Source organism: Strongylocentrotus purpuratus, unplaced genomic scaffold, assembly GCF_000002235.5.
Source record: "Strongylocentrotus purpuratus isolate Spur 01 unplaced genomic scaffold, Spur_5.0 spur5_scaffold_4, whole genome shotgun sequence".
In the NCBI taxonomy this organism is placed as follows: Eukaryota; Metazoa; Echinodermata; class Echinoidea; order Camarodonta; family Strongylocentrotidae; genus Strongylocentrotus; species Strongylocentrotus purpuratus.
This window is the reverse complement of record NW_022145610.1, coordinates 35,404,011-35,418,073: the sequence shown is the minus strand read 5'-3', so window position 1 is coordinate 35,418,073 and position 14,063 is coordinate 35,404,011. Positions and strand designations below refer to the sequence as shown.

General features: G+C 37.5%; 1 protein-coding gene across 1 annotated transcript; it reads right to left on the bottom strand.

Annotated features, from left to right (window-relative positions):
• Positions 1 to 508: 508 nt before the first annotated feature.
• Positions 509 to 12,790, bottom strand: LOC577020 (delta-aminolevulinic acid dehydratase). Its single transcript, XM_030997751.1, has 10 exons — positions 11,816 to 12,790; positions 9,910 to 10,103; positions 9,149 to 9,296; positions 8,130 to 8,265; positions 7,300 to 7,383; positions 6,535 to 6,623; positions 5,788 to 5,931; positions 4,297 to 4,383; positions 2,938 to 3,067; positions 509 to 2,397 (listed from the first exon to the last, which is right to left on the bottom strand). The coding sequence occupies exons 1-10, from the start codon at positions 12,698 to 12,700 to the stop codon at positions 2,336 to 2,338; spliced, it is 1,959 nt and encodes a 652-aa protein (XP_030853611.1). The 5' UTR covers positions 12,701 to 12,790; the 3' UTR covers positions 509 to 2,335.
• Between the last annotated feature and the right edge of the window lie 1,273 nt (positions 12,791 to 14,063).

Here is a 14,063-nt window from a genome sequence, read left to right as displayed (position 1 = left end):
ACAATTGTAGAAACAAGATGATTGATTTCAGTTTTGTTTTTTATTATTATTTGGTATACACTTCAGTTATACATTTCCTTCTTCCATGCAACAGAATGGTCATCAACATTATCATCTTTAAAGATAAACTCCAGTACTGGTAAAAAAAAAAAAATTAATTCTCACAGAATCAAACGAAACTTACACTGAATGTTCAAGATTACAAATAAATGACATGTGCCAAACAATTTTGGAAGAAAATGTATACTGGCTGAGTAATGAGCATAGAAAGACAAGGAAACCAAGGTAGTACCATCCCCGACACGATGTGTGTTGTCCCATATATAGCTTTCTATGTGAGTGTTTGTTACTTTACCAAGACTCGGTCAAATTTATTATGATTTTGATGACTCCAGAACCTTGCAGTGCACACCAATACTTACATGCTACATGATCAACTGTTTCTGATCCTTTCACACCTTTTCTTTCACAATGCAGTCGCATTACCAGTACTAAAGTTTAGCTTTAACTGTCTGAGTAATAAATTGAGATCAACATAGGTAATAATAATAATAATATTCAGCTTTTATATAGCGCTTAATACATCTCGGACGTCTCTAAGCGCTTTACAGATATATTATTACCCCAGTCATTGGATTCAGTGCTTGCCCGCACACACTGTGCACAATCTCTACTCACTGGGAAGCATTCCAGCCAGGTGTGACTCGATGCTCAAAAACTGTTTGACCAACAATGACGGTCGCATCCTACCGGGTATCCATTTTAACACCTGGGTGGAGAGTAGCAAGTATAGGTATTACAGCCATGTAAGTAGAATATCTATAAAACCGTCACACACTATGCGAACCTTCTGCGATCAGACTTTTAAAGAAATTGCTGTTGCTTTAAACAAATGACATCTTTGTGATGGAGGTTCTGAATAATGACATGAATACTAACAATCAAAATGTCAGTACATCTATTCATTGTAAATATTATAAATTGAGGTGCGATGACTCAGTGGAAGAGAAAGGTCCTCTTACAAAGATACACATGCTTTCTTAGCAGTCAGGTAAAACAAACAAAATACCAAATCAGCTTAAATCACCCAATTGAAATGACGTCACTATGATTCGAGGTTGTTCTGAATTTTAGTCCTTTTATTAAGCTTGCTATCAGATATTGTTACTTCATCACTATAAGTATTCTGAACCTCGATTATTAATATTGTTCATGTTTTTTGATTGCTCATGTTCAATGTGGATCTTAATTGGGTCAAATAGTGCTGGGCTTATTGCAAATAATATACATGAATATTTCATTTTTGAGATATCAAATACCTTCTTTGGGCAATGTTGTATGACATTGTACAGTGTGTATGTACGTTCATTTGTGAATGGTACTACACAAGGTCATGTAAATCCTTATTCTTTCAAATACAGTCAAAGGTCACCTACTGTAAGATTGAAAGTACAATGCGCATTGAAATGAAATGTTTGTTTAAAGCAAATCATTCCAACAAATGGTCAACAAAATCCAGGCCTCTTTAAGAACAAAATAACATAATTTGTGAAGGATATTCATACAAAGTTCCTTAGATTTTTAAGAATAATACATGTATACTATCTTCATGAATCATGATATATTCAAAATGTCTATTATAAACAAAAAGACATAGAAGAACAAAAGCTCAATTGTTTTTCTTCATGGACTTGGCCTTTTAAAAGCTATGAAATATTGCGTTGTACAGAAAAGGCCAGAATTAAAAAATTACACAATAAAAGGAAACTAAGCATTACATATTCTACATTCTCTATATTTTATAAAGATACAAGACCATAATCAAAGTAAATTTGATTACATTCATTAAAATTTCTACATGAAGTATTCATACCAATTGCTTGTAAATGTAAATTATCCATTTTTGGCAAGTACAGTGTGAATATGCTGTAATGTGCACATCACAATAATTGCATTTGAATAGAATAAAAATAAAAATTGAAAGATCATATATAAAATAAGAAAGATATATAATTGAAAACATGCTTTGCATGGAAAACATGATGTAGAGGAAAATCTTTAAAGTAAGTGAACATTGATCACATGTAAGCTCTTTAACCAAAATGCACAAATATGAAACATATGGAAGAACAGATATTGCTCAAAACCAAATGATCTTTACTTTTCTTCTCAATAATATTTATATCTCTCTTTTTTATGTCAATTTAGACAAATGTAATTTTCAATCACTAGGTCTCCCAAGAACATTTTGATCATAAGTACTCATACAATGTACCTTCACATAAAAGAACATATAAAAATAAAAAACTGCTTGAATCACGATGATTGGTCATTTCTATGTATTCTTGATCCACTCCAGAATGTCTGGCACAAAGTATGTGATGATGATGTCCGCTCCTGCGATAGGAGATGAATTGATATGCAGTTGCAGGTTATGATAAATTTAAACTATACTTCGTGGATTGCTGAACAATTTCACTAATCAGAATGATTTCAATTATTTGAAATGGGTTTTATGACTCAATCAGGTTCTGGTAAGACAGATACTAAATTCTCACAGAATCCAACAGAACTTACTCTGAATTTTCAAGATTACAAATAAATGAAACATGCAAATCAATTTTGGTAGAAAATGTACAGGAGCTGAGTAATGAGCATAGAAAGATAGGGAAATAAATGTATTATTAAAGTAGGCCCGACTCCATCCGCTTAATAAACACAGGTTAAATACTTAATAAACACAGAGTTGTGGGTTATATTGAAGATGATTTCCAGCAAGTTTTTTGTGAGGTTGTTTTTTTATTTTACTGGTTCAAACAATCAATCTACTGCAGGATAAACAATCCAGAATAGATGCCCATACCATACAGAGCTCAAGATTAGCTATACGTGTTGATTGAAGTCTGTACCTGTAGACTATTCATTACATTAGCTTACCTGCTCTCCTCATGCACTTGACCGCCTCCATGACGGCCTTGGAGAGGTCAAAGGCTCCCTGGTTAGCCCCATGGTACAGCATAGCATACTCCCCTGATACATGGTACACTGCTAGCTTCAGATCAGGATGCTGCAACATAATGGGGTTTAATGTACAATATTATTCACATCTAGATGTAGAGTGTGTCATATTTTGAGAGTTACATATAATAGATACGCACACATGAATCCCAAAGATCAGTAATACAATGAAACGTATCCTAGTGACCATCTGTTCATAAAGACCAAATATTTTAGTTTCCCTTGAACAATCATTCTTGGAACCTGTAATTTAAGAAAAATATTTGAATTCATATATATTTTAATTGGTTGAAAGTCCAATTAATGATTTTTTCTATTAAATCACAGTTTTCTTTTAAAGCCCTACTGTACTACTTGTAGCTACTTGCTCCCTCTTTATAAAAAAAACAATGCCTAATCGGTGACCATTGGTCCCCCATGATCATCTTTTTCTTATGTTATTTGAGAGCTGAGTTGATGAGATAATCACCTGTCAGTGACGACCCTGGGTGGTCTAATTCCTCCTAGCCAAACTACCCCCGGTAGTACAGACGGCTTTAACCCTATTTAGCCCGGGCTATTTTGAAACTGCAGAAGCCCCCCCCCCCCCCCCCCCCCAATGATCTCCGCCGTGAAATGACCAATCGCTGCAAAATTTGCATACATGTCAAGTAAAGTGTATAGAATACTATGAATACTATAATTTCTTATGTTTTTCTTTGTTTTTTTAACTTATGTATTTTATTGTTTTTGTTGTTTTATTTCATTTCCAACTATAATTCAACTATTTTGACCCCAAAATAAACACCTAAACTATAAACAAGACCAAATAACCAATGTTTTATCTCTTTATTTGAAAAATGAGATTTCCATATGTTTTGTACACAAATCACAAAAATGAGCGATTTTCGGGCTAACATGCAAAGACAAAAGGACAAGTGACTTTGTAATGGTAGGTCCGATTTTCAAAAAATTTCTTTCAAAAGATGTGCAAGACTCGAAAGAAAAAAGTCACAAAATTTCAGTGCAAGATTTTTCTTGCGTTAAAAAATTATCGCGAAAAATGTTGAGGGGGGGGCTTCTAAAGTCCCCCCCCCCCCCCGGGCTAAATATGACCCGCATTCATGACTCACCTTCTCCTTGGTATCCCTTACTATGTCAAGGTATGGCATGCCTGGCTTGACCATCAGATAATCAGACCACATTCATGACTCACCTTCTCCTTGGTATCCCTCACTATGTCAAGGTATGGCATGCCGGGCTTGACCATCAGATAATCAGACCACATTCATGACTCACCTTCTCCTTGGTATCCCTCACTATGTCAAGGTATGGCATGCCTGGCTTGACCATCAGATAATCAGCTCCCTCTGCTACATCACGATCCTGCAAAGGACAAACAAAAAGAAGGGTTAATCCCTCTCTCAATCTGGGCCATTTTAAAACTTCACAAATGAAGAGACAGATAGTCAACAATGAGTAATTTTGACAATTTGACATATACTTCAAAGGAATGCAAAGGTCTTATATAATCATTGATTTAGGGAGTTCGGGTATAATTGGCTACTTGACCAATAACTTGAATAAAAGCTGGCATACATGCACAACAGTGTAAAATACTTTTCTATTCGTGGGAGCTATTTAAGGATCTGGTGTGGTTAAAGTGTGATTTTCTCACAGTGATAATAACTTTATTTTATTGCTACATTACCAATGCTCTTTTACAGGTTACTAGAGATATTTTGGAGCTTTCTAGATTTAAATCGCTCACTGCTCTTGTGTATTTTTTTGTTAAATAAAATTCAGTCATGTTCATCACACTTCCTGTTTGTTACTACAGCATTTTTTCCAAGGTAGTTTAATGCCTGATACCTTCATGGGCCTTAAAGACCGTCAATACTACAGGGCCAGAAGGGATTAGATCACCCAGCCAGGTCACTGACAGGTGGCTATCTCATTAACTCAGTTCTCAACTAACATAAGAACTAGATGGAATTTTGACTGCGCGCAGTCGAAAATGATGCCTCCGCCATAGAGCAATTTAAACAAGTTTGGAGTTTAAATCTCCAGTGGTTCTTGAGATATCATGATAACAATCTCAATGTATGGAATTTCATAAGTTGACCTCTATGACCCTTGACCTTTGACCTACGTGCTCCAAAATGTAATAGATTGTTTTCCTATAGTGATACACACTATCACTAAGTTTGAAGTTTAAATCTCCAGTGGTTCTTGAGATATCATGATAACAATCTCAATGTATGGAATTTCATAAGTTGACCTCTGTGACCCTTGACCTTTGACATACGTGCTCCAAAATCTAATTAGATCGTCTTCCTATGGTGATACATACTATCCTTAAGTTTGAAGTTTAAATCTCAAATGGTTCTTGAGATATCGCGCTAACAAACTCAATACAAGGAATTTCATAAGTTGACCTCTGTGACCTGTGACCTTTGACCTACGTACTCCAAAATCTAATCAGATCGTCTTCCTATGGTGATAAATACTATTCCCGAGTCTTAAGTTTAAATCTTAAATGGTTCTTGAGATATTGTGATAACGGTCAAATGGGACGGACGTACGGACGGACGTACGGACGTACGGACGGACAACCCGAAAACATGATGCCTCCGGCACCACCTTCGGTGGCGGAGGCATAAAAAGAGGATCATGGGGGACCAACAGGCACCGATTGGGGAAGTTTTCTATATATAGGGAGCAAGTAGCTACAAGTAGGACAGTGGGGCTTTAATACATGTACATGTATGGTTTGGACTTGCATCTTACCACAGCTCTCATGGCAAGCCCCCTGGCCCCTGGGGGTAGCTGGTAACACCTCCGGTCTCCAAAGCTAGGCGCTGACTTGGCAGCATCACGGAACGGACCATAGAAACAAGAAGCAAACTTAGCACTGTAGCTCATCACTGATACCTGCAAGAAATCAAAAACATCTGATAGTAAATCAAATGACTAGAATAATGAAATCTTCTTTAACACTAGCCCAAGGCAATTAACTCAGTGATAAGCATACCAGGAAATAGGTGTGTGGGGGGATTCCAAAAGAATTCTAGGCAAGCAACAACAATTTTGTTTCAGTGATTATTTCTACAAGGCAAGGGGGAAATGATTTTCTGATTATTCAGCAGCCTTTTTTTTTTGGGGGGGGGGGTATTTTTTTCCTTTATGTACTTAAGTTATTGTTATGACACTGGTTTTGAAAGGGGGCAAAAATGAGTTGCTCCACCCTCTTAAATCTCCCACTGTTTATTATCACATCACCCATTGGTTATGAGATGATAAGACATTCTAATTACCCCACCTATGACACCACAAGGAGCCACAGCATCAATCTAGCCCCAAGCCAAGGACCACTAACACCTCATCAATCACTTGTGAGCATACTTACCGTATATCACCACACCGTTCATAATAACAAAATATTTGAGACTATTATTTATCCTTTCCATAACACCACAAAGAGCCACATCACCACCAAAGACCAGTAGCACCTCAATGATCAATGAGCATACTCACTTTGTTACCCAACCCATTGGTCATGAGGAGGTGCTTGATGGCGCCTACTCTTCCATCCATCATGTCAGAGGGCGCAACAACATGACAACCTAAAATGACAACAAATAAATAAAAAAGTAATTAATCAATGATGAAATGATGGAACTCTACAACTGTACAGATGATCTCTTCTTAGAGTTTAAGACTTCCTTTGTTCTTGTAAAAGCTGTATTTACATAGAGTGCAGTTGTCACTTCAAATACGTGTGGCTGATATGTCATCAGAGGTGCCATGGTCGAGTGGTTAAGTCGCTAGACTGTCGATCACAAGGTCCGCGGTTCAAGACCCGCCGTGGCACTAATGTCCTTTGGCAAGACATTGATCTACTTTTCCCACGTTCAACCCAGGTGATGTAAATGGGTACCTGGCAGGTATTAATTCTTTGAGGTAATAATCTCCAAGTTTGGAAGCGCTTAGTGATTCTAATAAGCGCTAAAATAAAAACTAAGTATTATCATTATTATTATCACTTTGTCTCTTCCCCCTCCCCCTCTCCCACCCAAATACCCAGACCCATGCCTGTACCATGAAAGCAAAGGACTGCTCTACTAAACTGGTCACTTGATATTATTATTACTAACTTGGCCATATATTTTCCATTTTAATTAGAATTTATGATTACATGTAACAGTAAGGTAGACCAAAGATGTTCTGAAATGTTGCTTGCAGGAGGGGAATTATCCCCCTTCCATGACACCCCTATAGATGGCAAGAAAGTGAACTTACCAGCCTGGGCATATGAGAGTGCGACCTCCGCCAACCTCTGAATGCTTGCCTCGTTGTCCAAGGTGCCGCCTTCATTGAGAATACCTGCAATGAAATGGTTGGACTTGAAAATTAAATTTAAGCAATAATCCTTAACATGAAGACATCTTATTGCCATAACAGAGCTTAAAATGGCATCCTAGCTTTATCACCTTCTTCACCTCTCTCTAGAGTTATCACGGAGTCCATACCCCCTTCCTCCCCTCGTCATTACTAAAATAAGAACTTTTACACAGATTACACTTTGTCTACATCTATGACAAAGGAAAGTTAGTCTTTCTTCTCAAAACTGTAAATTGCTTTTTGAATTGGGAATCATAAAATGAACAATAACCAAAGGCACTTGTTTGGAAAAGAGTCTTACAAATAATTAAAACACACTGTAAAAGTTATATACTTTTCTTCCACTGGGACTTTTGGAACTGCAAATATCCATTAACCTTGCTACTGGTCCAAGCACAGACTATGAAGGTCAAGGAGAGGGGTGTAGATGACTTCGTCGCCTGGGTGGCAGAACAGGGTTAGCTCGAATTTCAGGTAAAAAATGTAACTTTAAGCAGAAGGGCATTAGCACTAAATTGGCTCAAATTTTTTATAAAACTGACTTATTTCCACAAAAAAATTGTGGTCATGTTCTACTATAACATTTCTATTAGTCTATAAAGTTTTAAACCAATTTTTGGGACCCAGAGCAGTTTAAATATAAAACAAATCTTTAAATGCGAATTCGAAAAGTAGTTTTCGAGTCGCTCGCGCGCTAACGCCCTTCTGCCAGCCGGCCCACAACTTACCACAGTGACCATGACTAGTATAGGCACAGAGACACACATCACAAGAGATAAGGAGCTGGGGGAACTTCTCTGAGATCACATGAATAGCTTGAATGACGGGCGAGTCTTCAGTGTCTGCACTTGACCCTCTTGTATCCTGGGGTAAAAACCAAACAAAATAAAAAACAAGAAACAATTATAAATAAACAAACCAAGTGAGAACTATTAATGTATAAAAGCACAGGGAGAGAGAGAGAGGGGGGGGGCAGGAGAGAGAGAGAGAGGAGTGGAGGAAGGGCGATGGAGGGAGAGAGAGAGATATTATAGAGAGGAGAAAGAAAGAGATAGAGGAGAAAGAGAGAGAGAGAGAAAGAGAAAGAGAAAGAGAAAGAAAGGTTGAGGACATTGATACAGAGCAAAAAAACTATATATAAAGGAGGAGACACAAGTATATTGCTTCCTATAACACTTATATCCACAAAGCAAGGTACACAAAGGTGCTCCAAATATTACCCCAGCAGCCCAGCTCTATCTAAGCTACCAATTTCAGTGCTAAAAGCATCCAAAAAATTACTTTCTCCAAGGTACTTATTTAACCCCCGGGTGGAGAGTGGCAAATATAGTTTTATGCCTTACAAAAGGACATTAGTGCCACACAGGTGTTATAACCCACAACCTTCGTATCTCCAGTCAGGTATTTAAACCACTCAACTATGATACCTCTACAGATAGGGGAAGAGATAGAGGAGAGAGATACATGGAAGAATTGGGGGAGGGAGATACAGGGGAAGAAACAGAGGGGAAGAATTATATGGAAAGAGATAGAAGGGAAGAGATAAAGGGGAGGAGTTGGGAGGGGGTGGGGTTTAACAGGGGGATAGAAAAAGCAGCTGAGAAAGGATTTTTTTTTTTTAAAGAGATGTTAGACACAGACACACACACAAAATCAGAAAGAGAGAGACAAGGGCAATTTTTAGCGATAGATAGAGATTTAGAGAGAACAAGATGGATAAATTATAAACAAAAAAAATCATGTTTACCTTGGGTAAACCTGTTGGCACCCCAAAGAGTAAGACAGCTTTCAGGCCTTTGGCTACGAGTGGAGTGAGTGCTGCCTGTAAGGTGTTCACTCCATATCTATTTACTCCTGGGAGACTAGAAACTGGTTCTATCTGGTCTGGGTTATCTCTGAAAGACAAGTGTGACAGCAGAGAGGGATTTAAACAAATTAAATGGAAGCCTTGAGGATGCATTCTGTTAATTCATGCATAATTAAATCTTTATATTAATCATGTAATTTATTGTATAATTGATTGTTGTAAAGCGCATAGAGAATTTATTATTATGCGCTATATAAAAATGACTTTATTATTTATTATTATTATTTGAGAAATTGAATATTTTCTAATCAGTTGTCATGTGGCAAGCATTGAAAATTCATAATGAATACAAGCAATGAATGACCAATGGTGTTGGTTTTAAAGTGTTTAAGATAGGCTACAATTACTTATTCTCCTCTTTTACATGAAATTGAGGAAATAAATCTTACAAAGTAATAAAGCTGCCTGACAAGCATGACCGTTAATTTTAAACTAAGGAATTATTAATCTAACATAAAATTAATATAACAAGAAAATTTACTGAGAGGGGAATACTATTGTTGGCATAATACAGGAATCTTTAAATAAGTTTGTTGATTTTATTGTAGAGTATGGTACTAGAGTAAATTTTTTTGTATTCATTTATTCAATTATTTTTTACTTGAAATGTGTCAGCAAGTGTTACAGGCCACTATACTTACATGATAAAGAGAGGGTATACAAGATTGTCGGGTGTGATGGTTGTGTCAATGTTCTGCCACGATCGTAACACTTCATGATGGAAGGTGCTATGAAGAACATGCTTTGGGGGAGGGATCACTGGGGAACTCATTCTCTGTTTGGATCCAAAGAAGTACCGGTAGTTGTCAGTAATTCGAAGTCGCCTTTTCTTGTGCTAACATGAACAACAACAACAAAAGAGAAGTCAAAAGTTAATATTCCCATTATAACTTTTGAATGAGTAAAAAGTCCTAGTAAAAAAGAACCCATGCTACATGTACATGTAATTATTATTTTAGTGAGATATCAATGATGTAAACAAAAATACTAAAGGAATAACATATATATATATATATAACTTATGAATCTGAAGAAAAAAATGCTTTGAATTGGAATGTCTAATAGATCTATGGAGATATCCATGATTTGAAAAAGACTAAAACTTTAAAGAGTAAAATGTACATTCTCAGCACAGATGTACTAATACACAAGTAGGAGAATAACAAAGAAACACAGAAAAATGAACTCTGATATTAGGACAAAATAAACACTAGTACATACTTTACAGTATATTGCAGTATATACACCTGTACATGTATATTCCAGCATGTCTTTTGAATTTGTACAACTACATGTATTTCCCCTCTTAGCATTACAATCAGTTGTATGTTCCAGTAACACAAGAAGTATACAAATCTACGTGTTTTTTTTAAGGAGTTTGAAGTATATTTATTCATATATCTTGGAAAGTATAAACATTTTACACACAATTATTTGCCAAAGGAAAACTGATTGTATTTATTATTTAAAGCCTGTCTGCACTAGTTTGGCCAGGGGGATTAGACCTTCCTTCAAGGTCACTGACAGATGGTTATCTCATCAAATCAGCTCTCAATTAACATAAGAAAAAGGGGATCATGGGGGACCAACAGGCACCGATTAGACATTGTTTGCTATATAGAGGGCGCAAGTAGCTATAAGTAGTGCAGTGGGGATTTAAGATAAGATAAATTGTGTTTTAGCTTGTAGTTTTTTTCATTTAATGTACTTATTTTTTCAAATATGCTCTACAATAGAGGCAAATTGAGAAAATTTCTCACTGTAAGAAACTATCAAATTATCTTGAAGATGAAGTATATGTATTTGAAGTGTACATGCTGTCTGCTGTCATACTTTTAATTCAAAGAATATTTCAATTTTTCAAAAATCAAAGTTTAACTTTGAATGTGATAAAACCATTTCACATGATGTAAGAAGATCGTCTCTCCTTTATCTGACATACATTACATACACTATAAATAGAAATGCATGTGAGCATCATGCACTTATGAATTAAAGATATCTATTATCTATACCTAGACTACAGAAGGTCCGAGCCATATGGGTTGCCACATGTACAGTACATGTACACATTAATGGCTATATCAATGACAAATATTTGCAATTCCTCAACACCATATGGCAAGGACAGATAAGATCACACGAGATGCATGTATGTACCGTAGTGTGAGTCACCGTTTATCAGTTTATTGCGTGCCAGGTCCTAGGAGCTGGGGTAATGACACATGCCACCAAGCTTAGTGAAGACAGTGAGATTGAGTGGATGCAGTATTACATTTCTATTAAACATTTTCCATCATCTGTACATGCATTGTTTAAGTCCATTTTCATCACACAATGAGTTGTTGGAAATGTTGAGCTGTCTCCAACAGGTAAAAGATGAATGCATTTGGCACAAGAAATTGCTCTTCAGGGCACATGCAGAGTTTTAAAAACATGAAAGAAAGACAATTTTTTTTTTGTTGATTCACATGCAGTATTATTAGTAGTATGCAGGCAGCTCTAAGTCATCCAATTTAAAACTGATGCATTGTAAACCATAATCACCATTGTGGGTGAAGAAGTTGCGGATCGGACTTTGTTCTTCAATCTTGGCCTAGGAGCGATACCTCCGGCATCACCTAGCACCCTCTTTAAAGGGATCATGTTGACTTTAGGAATGTTGGAAGCACTAGATCTAGAAGAATTACTGGTAGGTAACACGTCCGTTAAGCCACTGTCTAACTCTAAGATAGGAGGATCTTTACAATCATTTTTTGCGATAGGAGTGTGGGTTGGGACAACATTGCCATTTTCTGTTGACTTCTCCTCAATCACTTCATCTATCTCTTTCTGCGGTCCTCTATTATTGTCGTCCTTTTTTGCCTTGGGTCGGCGTGATCTGTAGTGTGGGCATTTGTGATGGTGTAACCCTCGAGTGCCATCGCGTGTTGAATACTTGATAAGGCTGCGGCACTCAACACATGCTGTATATTCCTGTTTTCTACCATCGACAAAGATTTGGACGAATCGGTCAAAAACAGGGATCTTCTTGTCTGTGAATGGTTCAAAAGAGACACGGGAATCATTGATATCTTCTACCATGGATTGAAGTTCCTTTTTGTTGTAAAAGCCACTCGTTCTCATATTAATTTCGTCTCGATTTAATCTCCTTCTTAACGTCGGACTTGCAATACCCTCTTCGTCATTGACATTGTTGTTAGCCAATCCGAGCTCGTCTGGTTCACCAGCTGTTACACCACGCTGCGGGCAGTGCGGATCGTACTCCTCTTCCTCCGCTGATCCTTCGGCCCCGGTCGAGCCCGAGCAGTCCTCTCCCTCAAGCCAGCCTAGCCCTTCTCCCACCTCACTCGGACTTCCGACTTCTACTTTCACCACATTGACGAGAGCTTCATTAAAATGCATCGGATGATCGTCGAAAAGAGCAGACATTATTTAGGCCTTTACAGATTTGACTTTCATACAGGTATGCGTACTTTAAAATGGGTTATATGGAGCTGAGTCCGAACTGATTTTGTTAAGACTCACCGTGATTCGTTTCAGTCAACACGTAAGAGAGACAATTATGGAACGCCATTTGTGAAATCAGCGAGTACCGTGAACAAATAAAAGAAAGAAAGGGGAGGGGTCTAAAACCATATGATCCCTGCATGCATGGATGCCAGTGGCGTACCTGGGGTATTCCGTCAGGGGGGGGGGGGGGCAAGCGATCGAACCAAAACAAAAAAAGGCGATGCTAATTTTCACTTCTGGCGAGCGAGCGGGCGAAAAAATATATTTAAGTAACGTTTGGTATATAAACCGGTATTGTTGCAAGTCGGGGGTGGGCACATTCATTTGTTAGCCACGTTAATTTCATTTTTGCAAGCGAGCGTAGCGAGCAAGAAAAAAATCCCTTCTTTTTTAAGATTTGCCACTTAAACTTGGTCCAATTGTCCCATGCCGGGTGCGGGAACAATATTGTGTTTAGGGTGATTTTATACCCATTTTAGCGAGCGAGCGAAAATACACCTTTCTCTTAATGAATTGCTATATAAAACTTGTTTCATTGTTGCAGGTCGGGGCGGGCACAATCGTGTGTAAGGCAATTTCAATCCCATTTTGGCGGGCAGGCAACCCCCCCCCCCTACATTTATATTTTTAATGATATTGTAGCAGGTCAGTGGTGGGCCCATAATTCCACGAGCTAGCGAGCGAAAAAATCACTTCTCTACGGTGAGAACATGGTATACATAAACTTGATTTCATTGATCCATGTCAGGGACATGATTATTTAAAGCGATGTTATTTCTATTTTGGCGAGCGAGCGTAACGAGCGAGCAAAAATGTTGTAATGATAATTGGTTCATAAATTTCAGGTTTTTTTGTTGCAGGTCAGCGGCTTACACAATCATGTCTAAGGTGATGTTAAGTCCGTTTTGGCGAGTGAGCACATCAAAACTTCTTTGAATAATGTTCGGTACATAATTATTAACTAGTAGGCCTAATGTTGTTGCATGTTAGGGCGGGCACGTTAGCGATGTTAATTTCATTTTGGCGAGCGAGCGTAGTGAGCAAGAATAAAAAATCGCTTCTTTTTTAAATAATAATATTGCCAATTAAACTTGGTTCATTTGTCCTCAATGAATTAGTACATAAACTTTGTGTCATTGTTGCAGGTCGGGGGTGGGTACAATCGTGTTTAAGCCAACGTCAATCCCATTTTGGTGGGCAGGCAAAACAAAATTAATGATGATTGGTGCATAATTTTCAGGTTTTTTGTTGCAGGTCGGGGCTTACACAATCATGTTAAAGG